Source organism: Bolinopsis microptera, chromosome 10 (genome assembly GCF_026151205.1).
Source record: "Bolinopsis microptera isolate Bmic1 chromosome 10, MBARI_Bmic_1.0, whole genome shotgun sequence".
NCBI classification, from domain to species: domain Eukaryota; kingdom Metazoa; phylum Ctenophora; class Tentaculata; order Lobata; family Bolinopsidae; genus Bolinopsis; species Bolinopsis microptera.
Genome location: NC_087081.1, coordinates 13,289,726 through 13,305,640, shown reverse-complemented (window position 1 = coordinate 13,305,640; position 15,915 = coordinate 13,289,726). Strand labels below are relative to the sequence as shown.

At 37.8% G+C, this 15,915-nt stretch overlaps 1 protein-coding gene across 1 annotated transcript in view; it reads right to left on the bottom strand.

Moving 5' to 3' along the window:
* LOC134821645 (interaptin-like) overlaps positions 1-15,915 on the bottom strand; it is a 42,979-nt gene that overhangs the window by 19,462 nt on the left and 7,602 nt on the right. Inside the window, exon 14 of the mRNA XM_063832347.1 lies at positions 14,450-14,631. Within this exon, the coding sequence (XP_063688417.1) occupies positions 14,450-14,631 (182 nt within the window). The remainder of the gene's footprint in view (positions 1-14,449; positions 14,632-15,915) is intronic.

The window sequence follows — 15,915 nt, the reverse complement described above, 5'->3', positions numbered from 1 at the left end:
ACCCCTAATAATCGGGGGCCCCCCTTTGTCGGCCTCCCCAGTCAGTATGACTGGCGGTTTCAATTAAATTGCTCACGATAAGGTATAAATTGATCCCAACAGCAAGGTTTTTAAGCGATTAATATATTAATCAATATCAAAAGACAGCTATTATGATAATATTCAATGAGATTGTATCAAAAATGCGACGGAACAACAAAACAGTTTTAAACGTGTTCCTCATATTTTTCGAACTGAAAAATAGTTGCTTAAATGTCACTACACAGTACACATGCACAGTTTGGTTTAATTTTCATGTTTTATTCCGAGCGTTTAATTTAAATTAGTGGATCATCGATTCCTGGATAATGAATATTTTGGTACAGCTATGTTAGGCCCAAATGTCAAGTACGAAAATTTTAAAAGAAATGTTTTTGGTATTCTATAATTATGACAGTCCATATTTTTAACACCCATAATTTCCCCCACCCCCTCCTAAAGATAGCGAGTGAGGCATCCTGTTTTAAAGACCCGAGGGCCACCCTTAAGGGCTTTGAAACCGGTTTATTGACAATATAATATATAAATAAACTGAAATCGTAACATGTAAATTTGCATGGCTAAAATGTAACGGTTGAAAAAATCGCAGAAAGTATCTCGTAAGAATACTTTAAGTGGTTGTATAAATTTATAATCGAATATTTAAACCTCTTTCACTTAACACTTAACAAAATTTGCGCCCGTTGTTTCGTTTTGGCGGACGCTAGATTTCCGTTCACTATAACTATAAATATAAGCTCCAATCAGCTCACTTCATAATAATAATATTGAATCACATCATTACACTATATTACTACGCATGCCACGTACAAATTGGGCTTATAACCTAATACTTTACAATATACATTGCATAGTATACATTAAAATACACTTGCGCCACGCATTCATTAACAGGCTAGCTATACCTTATCGGACCTTATTTGGACGGACATTACTTGAACGCTGGAGGTCCTAGCGTTCATCTTAATGTCCGTTCAAATAAAGTCCGTTCAATTAATGTCCGTCCAAGTTAAAGTCCGTTGAAATTTTTTCAAACATTTTTCCATTTCGAACATTTTGTCCAGAATATGACAACTTTGATGTTTGAGAACTTTATTGTGCCGTAAGTTAACGACGGAAAGGTTCTCCTTGGTCTGCCGGAGGCACAGAAAACTTTACTAGTATATGATGTTTTCAAGGGTCACTTGTACTTGGCGGAAAAAATTCAACGAAATTATATTCATGGCACTCAACAACATAGTTCATGAACTAGTCCCCGCCAACATGACAAACTTGTTCCAGCCTCTAGATAGTACGGTAAATCGTGTTGCAAAGGACATTGTCCGACGTTGTTATAGCTCATATTACTCAGGGGCGGTAATGAAACAGTGCTAGGAAAGCTCCACGTGATGTTAAGGTTAACCTTAAGTTGTCTAAGATAAAACCACTTCACGACGAATGGCTTGTAAAAGTTAACACTGAAATGCAGGACCGGGGTAGTTTGATAAAAAAAGGTTTCCATAAAGCTAGAAATCACTGATGCTTTAAGCATGGACTATTTCATGCACGAAAACCCATTTGATGAAGATGATATGTGATATTAGAAACTGATCGTGTACACATATTTTAACATTTTTACTGCTTAATGACTGCTTTTCTTACTTACTGTATAAAAAATGGATTTAAAAATCATTTGCTGAAATTAAAAAAACGTCAAAACAATTGAAAAAAATTCGGATTTTTGATGGTTTTGAATGCCTTCGAGCGTTCATATTAATGTCCGTTCATAATTATGTCCGTTCATGTAATGTCCGTCCAAATAAGGTCCGATAAGGTAAGTATATACATCACATCTCCGCAAGCAATACACGCGCGCTGCACTGCGTGCTAGTTGTCATGGTAACGGACGGAAGTAAGTAAGGAATGACACCATATTTAAAACCCACCAGCTACTGCTATCTCCAAAATCCACGTTTTTCTGCAAAAACGTCCATTCGTAACCTTTCACTACTGCCTTTTTACAAAAGGGTGAACGGAAAAAATAAACATTATAAAATTCTATTTCGAAATTTTGTGTCTTAAGGGGGGGGGACCCCAACCGCCAAACGGTGCTTGCGGGGCAGCCACGCCCATATTTGGTCCAAATTAGGCCCAATTTAGCCAAATACCCTGAACATGCCCAAAAACCAGATTTCAGGTGCTTTACTTGTAGCTAGTGGTCCCCTAAACTCGTATAAGAATTTTCATCAAGATTGGACAAAAAATGACTGAGTTATGAGCCAAAAACCATATGACCATATTTGGGCATACGCACCAAATTTGATCGATTTTTTGAACGAAACTAACTTTATATGGAAGGTAAGCCTATACTACACATTCTCTATGATTATCAGCTCAGTCAAATTCTGAAAAATGCCAGGAAAATTTTGGAATTTGGCCGCCAAATTTTTTTAAAGGCCTAACTCAAAATTTCAATACAAAACTTAAGGTCGAAATGCGATTCTACGTAGGGTTTTCATTATCGGTACAATTTATTTTATCGCGATAATCGATAACTTTTTCAAAATTATCGCGATAATATCGGTTATCGGCGATAAATTTGGCAAGATAATAAAAGTAATATTTGTCTGCACTCTGTATACTTGAACTATGCTCTTATGCTATGTAACCTTGTTACATCATCATTATATAGTTAGGGGTCGTTCACGTATTACGTAATCATTTTTTGGAACATTTTTACCCCCCCCCCCCCTCCGTAATCAGTTTTACACATCGAAGATGAAAATAGAAAACTTTGATAGCATTATCGTGTGCTTTATTAGTTAACCCATTAGGGACGACGAGTTTTAAAGTTTGCCGATTTTGATGCCGTTTAACACACTGGGTCACTTTACAGCAAAAATAAGATATCCAGAAAAGCTAATGTGTATCTCGTTTACTTTAAAAGATACAGCTATGGTCGCATACGACCCACTCGTCCGGGTCGCAAACGACCCATCACGGTTTTTCGGCTTTAACTTCTGAAACAAAGACGTTAGGATAAAATAAAAACTGTAGCATAAGTTAAAAACATTTGGTCAATACTGTGTGACTCTAACTTTTAAAAAATAAAGAATTTGGGTCATTAACGACCCACTCGGCTCACTCGCTTATTACTACATATGTCCATGTAACTTCTTGAATTCAGCCTAAAGCATGACATCATAAGTTCGAAATCGCCTCTCAGCAAGTGATAATCATCATAAACTGCGAAAAATCGGTTAAATGGGTCATTAGCGACCCACTAGGACCACAAAATCGATTAATTAAATATAATGTTGTCAAACTTTTACAAATATTAGTATAAAAACATGTTATATCTTGGTCATTACTCCTGTACGTTGATTTAACTTCTTAAATCGATCAACTGGGTCAATAACGACCCACTCGGAAGTTGAACCACGTCATTAATTATCAGTATCATGCTGTTCCACCATCAAGAAAGACACTCGTAGGTCTTAATTCCACGCAAACCACGGGTGGCTGACTACTAGCCCTCCTGAGATCTGGAGTCTCACGGTAATCTGCAGATCACGTCACCCAATGACTGACGAATAATATGCAGAATTGGATTGATAGGTAGGCGAGTTAATTAGCTGTTAGTACACGACCGTAATGTCGTGAGACAGAAAACAATATGCCTATCTTTTCCCGATTCCTAGAACGTCCAAGAAGAACTATACAACTGCTGGATTCAGATTTCAGATGGCTGCATCTACTCTCTTCGCAGCTTCCTTTCTTGACTTCTTAGGGGCCGTTCATATATTACGTAATCACTTATTGGACAATTTTTAGCCCCCCCCCCCCCCCCCCACCACATAGCTATTATGTCAAAATTACACAAGCGTAATCATTTGGAAACTCCCCTCCCTCTCGGCCGATTACGTAATACTTTTTTTTGTTTTGAAAGCTGCCTCGTTGTTGCGGGGTTTGTTACCCACAACAAGGTAGTTGTCTGAGAGATTGCAGGTTGCAGCACCGCCAGCCAAATGGGGGGGGGGGGGGGGGGGGGGGGGGGGGGGGGGGGGCTTTAATTTTTTCCTTGTCCTTATTCACAGAGCTGTAGCCATCTGAATGCAGCAGTTGTTTAGTTATTCTCGTACTTTCTAGGAATGAAGAAAAAAAACGGATTGGCATGTTGGATTAGAATATGCAATTTGACCACTCGTCTTTCAGTATTTACCCAAGGTTACAGCTGATATTTCGTATACTTCGTTCAGGGGATTTTTCTTGAGTGACATGGTCTGATCTCCGTGGGAGACAAATGGAGACAAAAGTTCGCCAGATCAATCCCGAAACTTGGCAAAGAGAGCACAAGAACAGCAACACAATTCCTCACGGGACATTGTGAACTAAACTACCACATCAATAAGTATAAGCCTTCTACCTCAGTGTGACAGATATAGTGGACAAGTTCTCATTACCAAGGATCATCGGCTTCATACAAGCAACAAAACGTTTTACCAAATGTGGAGAGGACAAGGCTTAACCTTGCTTTCTTCACAGACTAACTTTACCGGGGTAAGCACAGGGCTTCAATGCTCTATCTTATAGTGGTTTTGATCTATTCCTTAGTAGTAAAGACCACTGCCCCTACGAAGAAGAAGAAGATCACCGTGGGACCCTGGGTCTCAAGCGGTGGGTTGAAGCAGGTCGTTTACCAAGATTCGAAATTGACGAAAAAGGTAACAGAATCTAATAAGCAACAACAACAGTATGGCTATTACCTAGCAAGTTAGGAACGAGGGCCGATTCCTTTTCTTTTGCGGCCCGGCCCGGCCACGGTCCTTTCGGTACAGATTTCCACGCACCATAGTATTAGTCAGGACGCAACTCCAGGCATATGCAGTAGTGTTATTCTAGCAGCTCTTTGATGAGTGATGACGGCCCTTCAGTTGGCCCTGGATCTCAGAAGGGCTAGTAGTCAGCCACCCGTGGTTTGCATGGAATTAAGACCTACGAGTGTCTTTCTTGATGGTGGAACAGCATGATACTGATCATAATTGATGAGGTGGTTCAACTTCCGAGTGGGTCGTTATTGACCCAGTTGATCGATTTAAGAAGTTAAATCAACGTACAGGAGTAATGACCAAGATATAACATGTTTTTATACTAATATTTGTAAAAGTTTGACAACATTATATTTAATTAATCGATTTTGTGGTCCTAGTGGGTCGCTAATGACCCATTTAACCGATTTTTCGCAGTTTATGATGATTATCACTTGCTGAGAGGCGATTTTTTAAACTTATGATGTCATGCTTTAGGCTGAATTCAAGAGGTTACATGGACATATATAGTAATAAGCAAGTGAGCCGAGTGGGTCGTTAATGACCCAAATTCTTTATTTTTTAAAATTTAGAGTCACACAGTATTGACCATATGTTTTTAACTTATGCTACAGTTTCTATTTTATCCTAACGTCTTTGTTTCAGAAGTTAAAGCCGAAAAACCGTGATGGGTCGTTTGCGACCCGGACCAGGGACAAAAGGATTTCGCGGTTATTTTGGCCAAAAATCGCGGCACCGCGACAAGCCAAACTAGGCTAATTCGCGGCTAATTCGCGGCGGGAATTTCGAAAATCGCGGCATATTCGCGGCAAATAATCGAAAAATCGCGGCGAATTCGCGGCAAAAAATAATAATGTATTTCCAGTGCTTAGTTAGAGTTCACATATTCTTTGACTATTCTATTTGATCGGCTCATGTCCCATGAGGATGTGATCTCATCATATGATCTGATACAGGCTGATGGGGGTCCATAACAACAAGAGCTGCCATAACTTTTGACATGATCTCAAATGTTGCAATGTCATACGTACTGTATGACATATCTCGTTATCGATACTATATAACTTTCAACAGACGACAGGAGACATCATCATTCGACCATCTACACTTCACAACTATAGCAATGGAATACTACGAACTTTTCAATCCAATTCCCATATCCCTACCTAGTCTATCCCCATCTAGTATCCAACATCTACCCCTTGAAGCTTACATCAACCTGGACGACATTCTTACCCCGGCCCCCTTTAGAAGTTCTAACCACATCCGAGGGAAGCCCATGATTGTTCCTTATTTGGTCTACGACGAGATTACATGCTCTACAAAATAGCTTCCCATTGTCAGCATAAAACGATGATTTGCCAAATTCAGCCACTCTCGTGGAAGCTGTTACATTGGCCTGTTTCGATCGTTTGCTAGACGAAGGTCCAGCCGGTTTGTCGGCAGGCCGTTTGACAAAGCGGTCCATTATAACAAGCGAATACAATACCAAGCGAATAACGATGACGTTATCGATGACGAAATATCTGACAAGTGACGATTCAATAACAACACTGATTTAACATACTGTTCGATTTCTTAATCCATTCTATGTCTTCTGGTCAACTTTATGTCGTTTGGTCAAGTTTTTTATGTCTACTGGTCAACTTTATGTCGTCTGGTCAACTTTATGTCGTTTGGTCAAGTTTTATATGTCGTTTGGTCAACTTTATGTCGTCTGGTCAAGTTTTATATGTCTACTGGTCAACTTTATGTCGTCTGGTCAAGTTTTATATGTCTACTGGTCAACTTCCATATACGATCTCGGAAGGCAGACCTCCCCTTCGCAATACGAGCTCGGAAGCGGGAGCTCCGCCTTCAGAGGTACGTATCGAGAATGACTCGGACAGAAAATTTTCTAACTCAAAATTTTTCAAAGTTTTTCTGGAAACTACTTTTGTTCATGTTTCATGCTACCCTGATCATTATGAGCCGAAAATATTTTTTCGGTTTTCAAAGTTCACACATACCCTTCGATACACGATTTTGGACTCGAGGGCTCCCCTTGTAATGCGATCTCGGAAGGCAGGCCTCCCCTTCGCCATACGAGCTCGGAAGCGGGAGCTCCGCCTTCAGAGGTACGTATCAAGAATGACTCGGACCGAAAATCTTCTAAGTCAAAATTTTTCAAAGTTTTTCTGGAAACTACTTTTGTTCATGTTTCATGCTACCCTGATCATTATGAGCCGAAAATATTTTTTTCGGTTTTCAAAGGTCACATACGCTTCGATACACGATTTTGGACTCGAGGGCTCCCCTTGTAATGCGATCTCAGAAGGCAGGCCTTCCCTTCGCAATACGAGCTCGGAAGCGGGAGCTCCGCCTTCAGAGGTACGTATCAAGAATGACTCGGACCGAAAATCTTCTAAGTCAAAATTTTTCAAAGTTTTTCTGGAAACTACTTTTGTTCATGTTTCATGCTACCCTGATCATTATGAGCCGAAAATATTTTTTTCGGTTTTCAAAGGTCACATACGCTTCGATACACGATTTTGGACTCGAGGGCTCCCCTTGTAATGCGATCTCAGAAGGCAGGCCTTCCCTTCGCAATACGAGCTCGGAAGCGGGAGCTCCGCCTTCAGAGGTACGTATCAAGAATGACTCGGACCGAAAATCTTCAAAGTCAAAATTTTTCAAAGTTTTTCTGGAAACTACTTTTGTTCATGTTTCATGCTACCCTGATCATTATGAGCCGAAAATATTTTTTTCGGTTTTCAAAGGTCACATACGCTTCGATACACGATTTTGGACTCAAGGGCTCCCCTTGTAATGCGATCTCAGAAGGCAGGCCTTCCCTTTGCAATACGAGCTCGGAAGCTCCGCCTTCAGAGGTACGTATCGAGAATGTACCTACAATCGAAACTCACGGAAGGCTGTAAATGTGAATAGTTTCATATACTTAATACTTGTAGAAAACGTGACATTTGGCCCGCAGATTTTATGGAAAATACGCAAACTTAATCCTCAGATTTAAAGGAAAATGCGCAAATTTGGTCTTCAGATTTAAAGGAAAATGCGCTATTTTTCGCGGAGGACTGAAAAAATCGCGATTTGTCGCGGAGAATGGGAAATTTCGCGATCTGTCGCGGAAAACGTAAAAAATCGCGATTTGTCGCGGAGAATGGGAAATTTCGCGGTTTCGTACATGCCGCGAAATCCTTTTGTCCCTGACCCGGACGAGTGGGTCGTATGCGACCGCAGTTAGTAAACAGCGTCTAGCTCTGTTTGTGAACATCTGATTATCACGGGCTTTTCATATGTCTCAAGAAAATCGTTGCCCGCAACTATTTTGTCCTCAACAAAATAAGCCTACATAAAGTTTTAATGTCCCAATCAAGGCAAGAAGTAAAGTGAAATATTTTCCAATTATGACGACTAATTAACCTAATTATTTAGTTGTTAGTAATTAATTGGGTCTCGACTGGAAAGTCAATAGTGTAGCCCAATAAATTTTGAGCATATGTGCGAAAGATTCGTGGCGTTTAGTATTATGGTTTGTCCTCTATAGCCTCTAGAAAAGGTGGGTCGTAAACGACCCTATCGTCCCTAATGGGTTAATGCTTTGTTATAGAATCTATTGCAATATTGGCATTGCCCTTTAACAAGCCCATATTTTATCGACAAATGTTCTCTTAGGCCTATTGTTTCTCTGCAGAGAATTATAATTACGTATCAAGGTTTACTTCGTGATCATTATGTATTCTTCATATACATCTGCATCTAGAATACCGGGGTCCGAGTAGAACGTATTTCTCTTGACATATCGTGTACGTAGCCTATTAAAAGGGTTTGATAAAGTAGGCGAGTCTATCTCTTGACTCTTCCAGCTTGCTATCAATAAACTGAATATTCACTTCTGCTTGAGGGAGATTGTTGTCTCTTTAACACAGTCTTGATAATGTCTTTAACTAACTCAGTCTGCGTCTGATCATACAGCCTCCAAGCTACCTACTTAACTCATAACTAACTAGATGCGATAATATAACACGCCTTTTCAATTTTCACTGCCGCAACTTCATAAACACTACACACTACAAGTAGCACGTCAGCATACCATCACACTGCGAATTATGGTAGCAGTCGGGTTTAACAAAAAAAAAACAGACTATAAAAATATGTTAAATTTAGACTATTTCCCCCTAATAAAAATTGGTTGATTATCGCGATAATTCTTGAGAATTATCGCGATAATCGATACGGCAAATGATACGGCAAACGATTTTGGGCAAATTATCGCCGATAATTATCGGCCGATAATATCGGTTGGCAACCCTAATTCTACGTTGATTCTGAAAATTTCATGTAAAAATATTGAAACCCTATTGAGTTCTATTGTTTTGAGCGAAATCAGTTTTGCAAATATCGCGAACTGAGATATGGGCGGTTTTGTTCATTTGCGATTATTTAAACACATAATCCACAGTTAGTTAGATACTGAGCTGATAATCATAGAGAATGTGAAGTATAGGCTTACCTTCCATATAAAGTTAGTTCTATTCAAAAATATTGATACTTGACCAATTTATGGGCCAAAATCGATCAAATTTGGTGCGTATGCCCAAATATAGTCATATGGTTTTTGGCTCATAACTTAGTCATTTTTGTCCAATCTTGATGAAAATTCATATACGAGTTTAGGGGACCACTAGCTACAAGAAGAGCACATAAAATCTGGTTTTTGGGCATGTTCAGGGTATTTGGCTAAATTGGGCCTAATTTGGACCAAATATGGACGTGGCTGCCCCGTAAGCAGCTATCTCGAAATCAAGTTTCACAAAAAAATCAGGGTGAACCCCCCCCCTCCTCAAGTATGAGTTGCTTTTTCACTCTCAGTGTTGTTCATGTCAGTGTTGTTCAACAATGTGATTTTTTGGCTTTGCAGATAAAAAATCACATTTTTTCCCATAACTTCAAAGGAAAGCATTTTAGGGTGTTTTGCTGTTCATAACTCATGTATAAATGTGCTAGTTGTGGTTATTTTGCGCCCTTCAAAAAGTCACTAGCACATTCCTATCAAAATTTTAGAAAAATCCGTAAATATTAAAAACGAAAAATGTGCCTAAATTTGTTGTTTGGCTTTGAGGTCCAATAGATCTGAAGATAAATGAGTAAAAAATTTTTGAGGGCATCAAAAACTGCGCTAGAATTCAGAGAACAATTTGATGTCGACCATCAAATCAATCCGATCTTCCCTGACTGACCTTTTGTTAAAATAAGCCTGAAAAGGACAATTTTAGCTTTTTGACTTTAAAAATTTATAACACACCAGGCTTTTTAGATACGATATCAAGATTTTACACACACCTTGAAATAGATGTGAATAAACGGCGAGCACAATTTCAACCTGATACCGCAAGAAATGATTAACTTGTAGCGTCTCGACCAAAAAATTGTTTTTCCGAAAATTGCACTCTTAACCAGGAAATACTCGATTACAAAAATAGGTATTCTCAAAATTATTTTGTTTGGTGTGGAAACGGTGCGCTAGAAGGTCACTGAACTGCCTATGAGGTCATTTGGTCTGGACAGATTTGGTGTATGCCCCTTTAAGACTACACTCTAAGAATACTTTTGGAGATGATTGTAAGATATTTTTATTTAATTAAGGTATAAAATGTATCCTAACTGCACTCATACCTTCATTTTGCTAGGGATCCGGATCACGAATCAAATCTTACTCATTAGACTTCCAAGCAGCTATACTATTTATACTTTGCATAAGGATAAAATTGTTATTGTATTTGTATTGTTTCTCTTAGATACACAAAAATATTAAATGAAAATCCGTTTCCTAATAATTAAAACAATGTTCTAAGAAGAAACCTTTTTGTATTCTTTCCGTATTTATCGCGTTAATGTTTTCAGCTGAAAGTTGCTTTATTTTTACTTAAATTTGTAAGTTCTTTGCAGTTTTTAATTGGCTGCTGATCAAAAAACAATTCATCAGCACATTCAACGACGTCTTGATCTCGTAATTAAATTTGATTAAAATATTTTGACTGATCAGGTAGCTCATGGTAGTCGCTTCCCATAAAAAATTTGAACTGAATATACTTATTGTTATAATAGAGCACCAAGAATATTTCCTTTTAATTATTTTTCTTTTCTGACATTTGGTCATGACGGCTGTATCAAAATATCAAGATATAGCTATCGCAAACTATCGGGTTCGACAATTTCGCATAGCTGGACGCCGGACGGCAACTAGCGCTGGATAGTGCTGGTTGTCGCGATCCAGCGCCATTCAGCGCGATCCAGCGATAACTAGCTCTAGCTAGCGCTAGTTATCGCAAATTTATAGTTTGCACTGGCGCTAGTTAGCCACAACTACAAGCGCTGGATGGCGACAACTAGCGCTATCCAGCGTTAGTTTTCGCTTGATGGCGCTAGCTGTCGCGCTTACACTATCGCAAAAGAACCAAGATATCTAGGTAGAGAAGATTCAGGAATTTAAATTAACAGCTCAGAACAGAACATAAAACCTCTAATTATAACTGTGTAGTGAGATCCAACCTTGGTACTTTGATAACGGACATCGCCCCATTAATTGATGGGGCATATCAAATATTTGTGCTGGTTGTGGTTATTTTGCACTCTTTCAAAAGTTTCTAGCACATTCCTATCGAAATTTTAGAAAATTCTGTTAATACGAATTTCTGTTAATACGAATAACGAAAATTATGCCTAAATAAATTTATTTTGTTACTTTGAGGTCCAAAAAAATCAACAAAAAGATTTAAAAAACTTTCATTCAAAATTTCAGGCTCGATATCACAACAAATGATTGAGTTATCACCTCTCTGGGCTAGACAATTAATTTGGTGTAGTATCAGGAACAGCGGAATTAAATTGATCAGGCCTTAAATTGATCAGGCCTTCCTACACACCTTTGGTTAAAACATAATTCTTAATTACTCTAACTAGATCAGAACTCAAGAACTGGATGAACGAATCATTATCCACATAGAATAAAGATTAGAGAATTTATACCCTTAATCTGATCTTCTATCTTTACCATAGATATTAGCCGATGATAGAGTTGCTTGGAGAAACAAATTTTAACTCTAGCTGTCTTGATCTGTACTGATCACCATTTTAGGATGACTTGATTTCTTTTAGGGGTTTTGAATATTTTAATGGTGTAAACAGTTTCTTAATATCTTTACCACAGTACTCACGTTAACTCGATAACAATGAATATGATATCCTGTTGTGACGCGAGAACGCAGAATCTCCTGATAGCCAGCTTAACAATGATGATCTGCGTCATGGCTGGGACCCCTGCAGCTGCAGTCCAGAACATTACCTTGGCGGAGAGTACAGATTTAGCCCTACAGGTCGGATATTACTCGGAGATTGTGGGGGTGATTGGGTCAATAATCATGGGTTTTATATTCCCTGTAGTTTACAGGTTCCTTGGAATAAAGATCACAATAACCCTTACCATAATCATCACTACTGCCTACTATTGGAGTATGATCTGGGTTGTGAATCAATATCTCATTTATCTGGGAGGGTTCCTGGCTGGTCTGGGCTGGGGAGGATTGTGGATTATTTGCCCCATGGTCGTGATGGATAACTCACAAGAGGGCGAAGGAATACGAAACATGGCCTACTTTTGGATTGCAAAGTCACTGGGCGATATGATAGGAGGATTATGTGGCTATATCTACTTTGATAATATCACTGTTATCTCTGAAACCAACAGATTTGTAGTTTATGGGATGTGTGGTGGGGTCACGTGCTTCGCTGGTGTCCTTGCTGCTGTTGGTCTGTCTGAGATTAAAAATGATAAATACCGACATCAGCCACTAGAAAATGAGGGTGATATAAAAGAGACGAATGGAGATATATCTGCAGAAAATGGCGGAACAACAGATCCACTTACGGTAAAAGAAGGTTCCCTTGATGACAAAGAATCTGCTAAATCTGTTTTTGAATTTGATATTTCTAAATTTAACCATTCTTTTGAGTATACTAAAAATTGGTTCAACATCATGGTTCAACGATTAGAATTCTGGGTGCTTTTGCTTCCTTTAGTATACTGGGCGTTCATTTGGGGTTACTTTTACAAAATCTTACCAACAGCAACAGCCTCCATCTCCGACGAAAGAGGCCTCATTCCTCTGACTACAGTTACCATTGGAGCCTCATATCTTATAGGATCAGCATCTTGGAATTTTCTCTCAAAATGGTTGAACAGCACCTTCTGCATCGTCCTGCAGTCGCTCATGCTGCTGGCATCGCTGGCTATATCCATACTGATCTTCCCAAAGGGTGCTGCGTCTGGTATAGACATATCAGGTGAGACCTACATAACACCTGACTCCATCTTTGTTGTCGTGATCTGTGCTTTGATTGGATTAGCTGACAGTGGGATAAGCATCACCTTCTACACCGTCTCTGGCATCATCTTCGGGGAGGGAACTTCTTTGGGTTACGCAGTTGTAAATAACGTGTTTTACATTTTCTACATCTTCTCGATGTTTGCACCGTCCCTGTTTGACCTTCACTCTTACTGCTATACCACGGGAGCTATGGTTGTGGTGATGTGTGTTGCAATGACTGTCGGACTTAGGAAATTCCTTTAAGTAGTTCACAGATCTCTTCTAATTTGAAAGAAACAAAGTCTTGGAGGAACTCTCAAATATAAGAATAAGACAATATCATGAACATGCAAAAACATTTAGCATCATCTAGATCGGTCAAAATCATTTCAGTTATTGTCGTGGCAATGGTAGTAGGGTTTTTCCTGTGTACTATTTTAGAAATCTAATTAAACTATATATTATATATAAACTGTATATAAGCATTATTGTCACGAATCGATGATGGACGGACTTAGAAAATTCCTCAAAGTATCATAAAGAACTATTCTATTTGAAAGATATATATTCTCGGAAGAATTTTAAATGCTGAACGATTATAAGGCCCCGCCAAGACAATGTCATGAACACGAAAATTAATAGTTATCAATCTTCAATTGCATTTTGCATCGTCTTAAATTTTTCAGACATTGTCTTAGCATTGGTATAAGAGCCAAATAAGGCGCGAAGAAGTGTTTATTTTAAACTACATTATTACAAATATAATCTGCCAGAGTATTCCTTAATTCTGCTCCTAATCACACGATCATACGTATTGTGACAATGTAATTTATACAATGTAGAAAAATTCACTGTTTTGATTGTTTTACTGTGTTTTGTACAACAAAACGTAGCAAGTTTTTAATGTAGAGTACTTTAAGATGATATAAATTCCTTTTTCATTTATTAGAAGCTGCTGAGCTGTTCGTTTTAATTATTTGTTGAAACAACCCTTGAGCAGCGCAGATTTATACTTGACGATCGAGGTTTAATGATCCATGTTCCACTGTTTACAATGGATATTGGATTCGTTCTATTATAGATACACAAAAAAGTATACGAAAAACTGTTGATTGACTATTCAAACAACGTCCAAAGAACAAACTTTTTTGTATTCTATCCGTCTTTATTCTTTTAGAGTTTTAAGTAAAACATTATAAAGTGATTATTATTTTATCAAACAATTGTATAAGATACCTTCTTTTTTAGGAGGAGAAGGAGGAGGTTTAGGCGCTTTGTTCTTTTTTGAAGGCTTAGTTTTAGGCTTTGCAGGAACGGCTGATTTAATTTCAGGGGTTGGCACCCGCTGTCTAGATTTGAGATTCAACGCTTCGACTTCTCTTACAGTAGGACTTTCTTGTTCGCGTCTTTCTTTGTTCCTGAAAATGAGGGCACAGATGAATCAGATGGGAAATTTGTAAGATTATACATTACATACATGTAAGCTTATACATTACATACATGTAAGCTTATACATACATTACATATATGTAAGCTTATACATTACATACATGTAAGCTTATACATTAAATACATGGTAGCTTATACATTATAAACATGTAAGCTTATACATTATATACATGTAAGCTTATACATTACATACATGTAAGCTTATACATTACATACATGTAAGCTTATACATTATATACATGTAAGCTTATACATTAAATACATGTAAGCGTATACATTACATACATGTAAGCTATACATTACATACATGTAAGCTTATACATTAAATACATGTAAGCGTATACATAACATACATGTAAGCTTATAATACATTAAATACATGTAAGCTTATACATTATATACATGTAAGCTTATACATTAAATACATGTAAGCGTATACATTACATACATGTAAGCTATACATTACATACATGTAAGCTATACATTAAATACATGTAAGCTTATACATTAAATACATGTAAGCTTATACATTATATACATGTAAGCTTATACATTAAATACATGTAAACTTATACATTACATACATGTAAGCTATACATTAAATACATGTAAGCTTATACATTAAATACATGTAAGCTTATACATTATATACATGTAAGCTTATAGGAGTGTTATAAAGTTGTTGTACTCTATAAGTGTATATTCACCTACAAGCATAACTGCTTGGCGTGATGAGGTACATCTTTGATTGGTCGAAGGTCTTTCAACAACACAGCATCATCATTTTCATAGTAGTCCCCGGCTTATGACGGGTTCATAGCGGTATTAAACATGTTTTTCTGGGCCCAAACATTCTACGCTCCTACTATGCTATTACTGGTCTCTTGACTAACTCCCAATCATCTGTCCATATGGTAGTGTTTCTGGACAAATAGATGGTATAGTAAGCTATACATTAAATACATGTAAGCTTATACATTAAATACATGTAAGCTTATACATTATATACATGTAAGCTTATACATTAAATACATGTAAACTTATACATTACATACATGTAAGCTTATACATTACATACATGTAAGATTATACATTATATACACTAGCAGGAACCCGTCTAACCCTAAAATGGTGTCAAGACTAAAACAATATTACCTATTTAATTCGCGTTCTTGACACCACTTGGGGTACCAAATCTTGGGCCCTAAAACTCCTATTTCTTGGGCAATTTTTTATTTTTTCATGCTGATTTG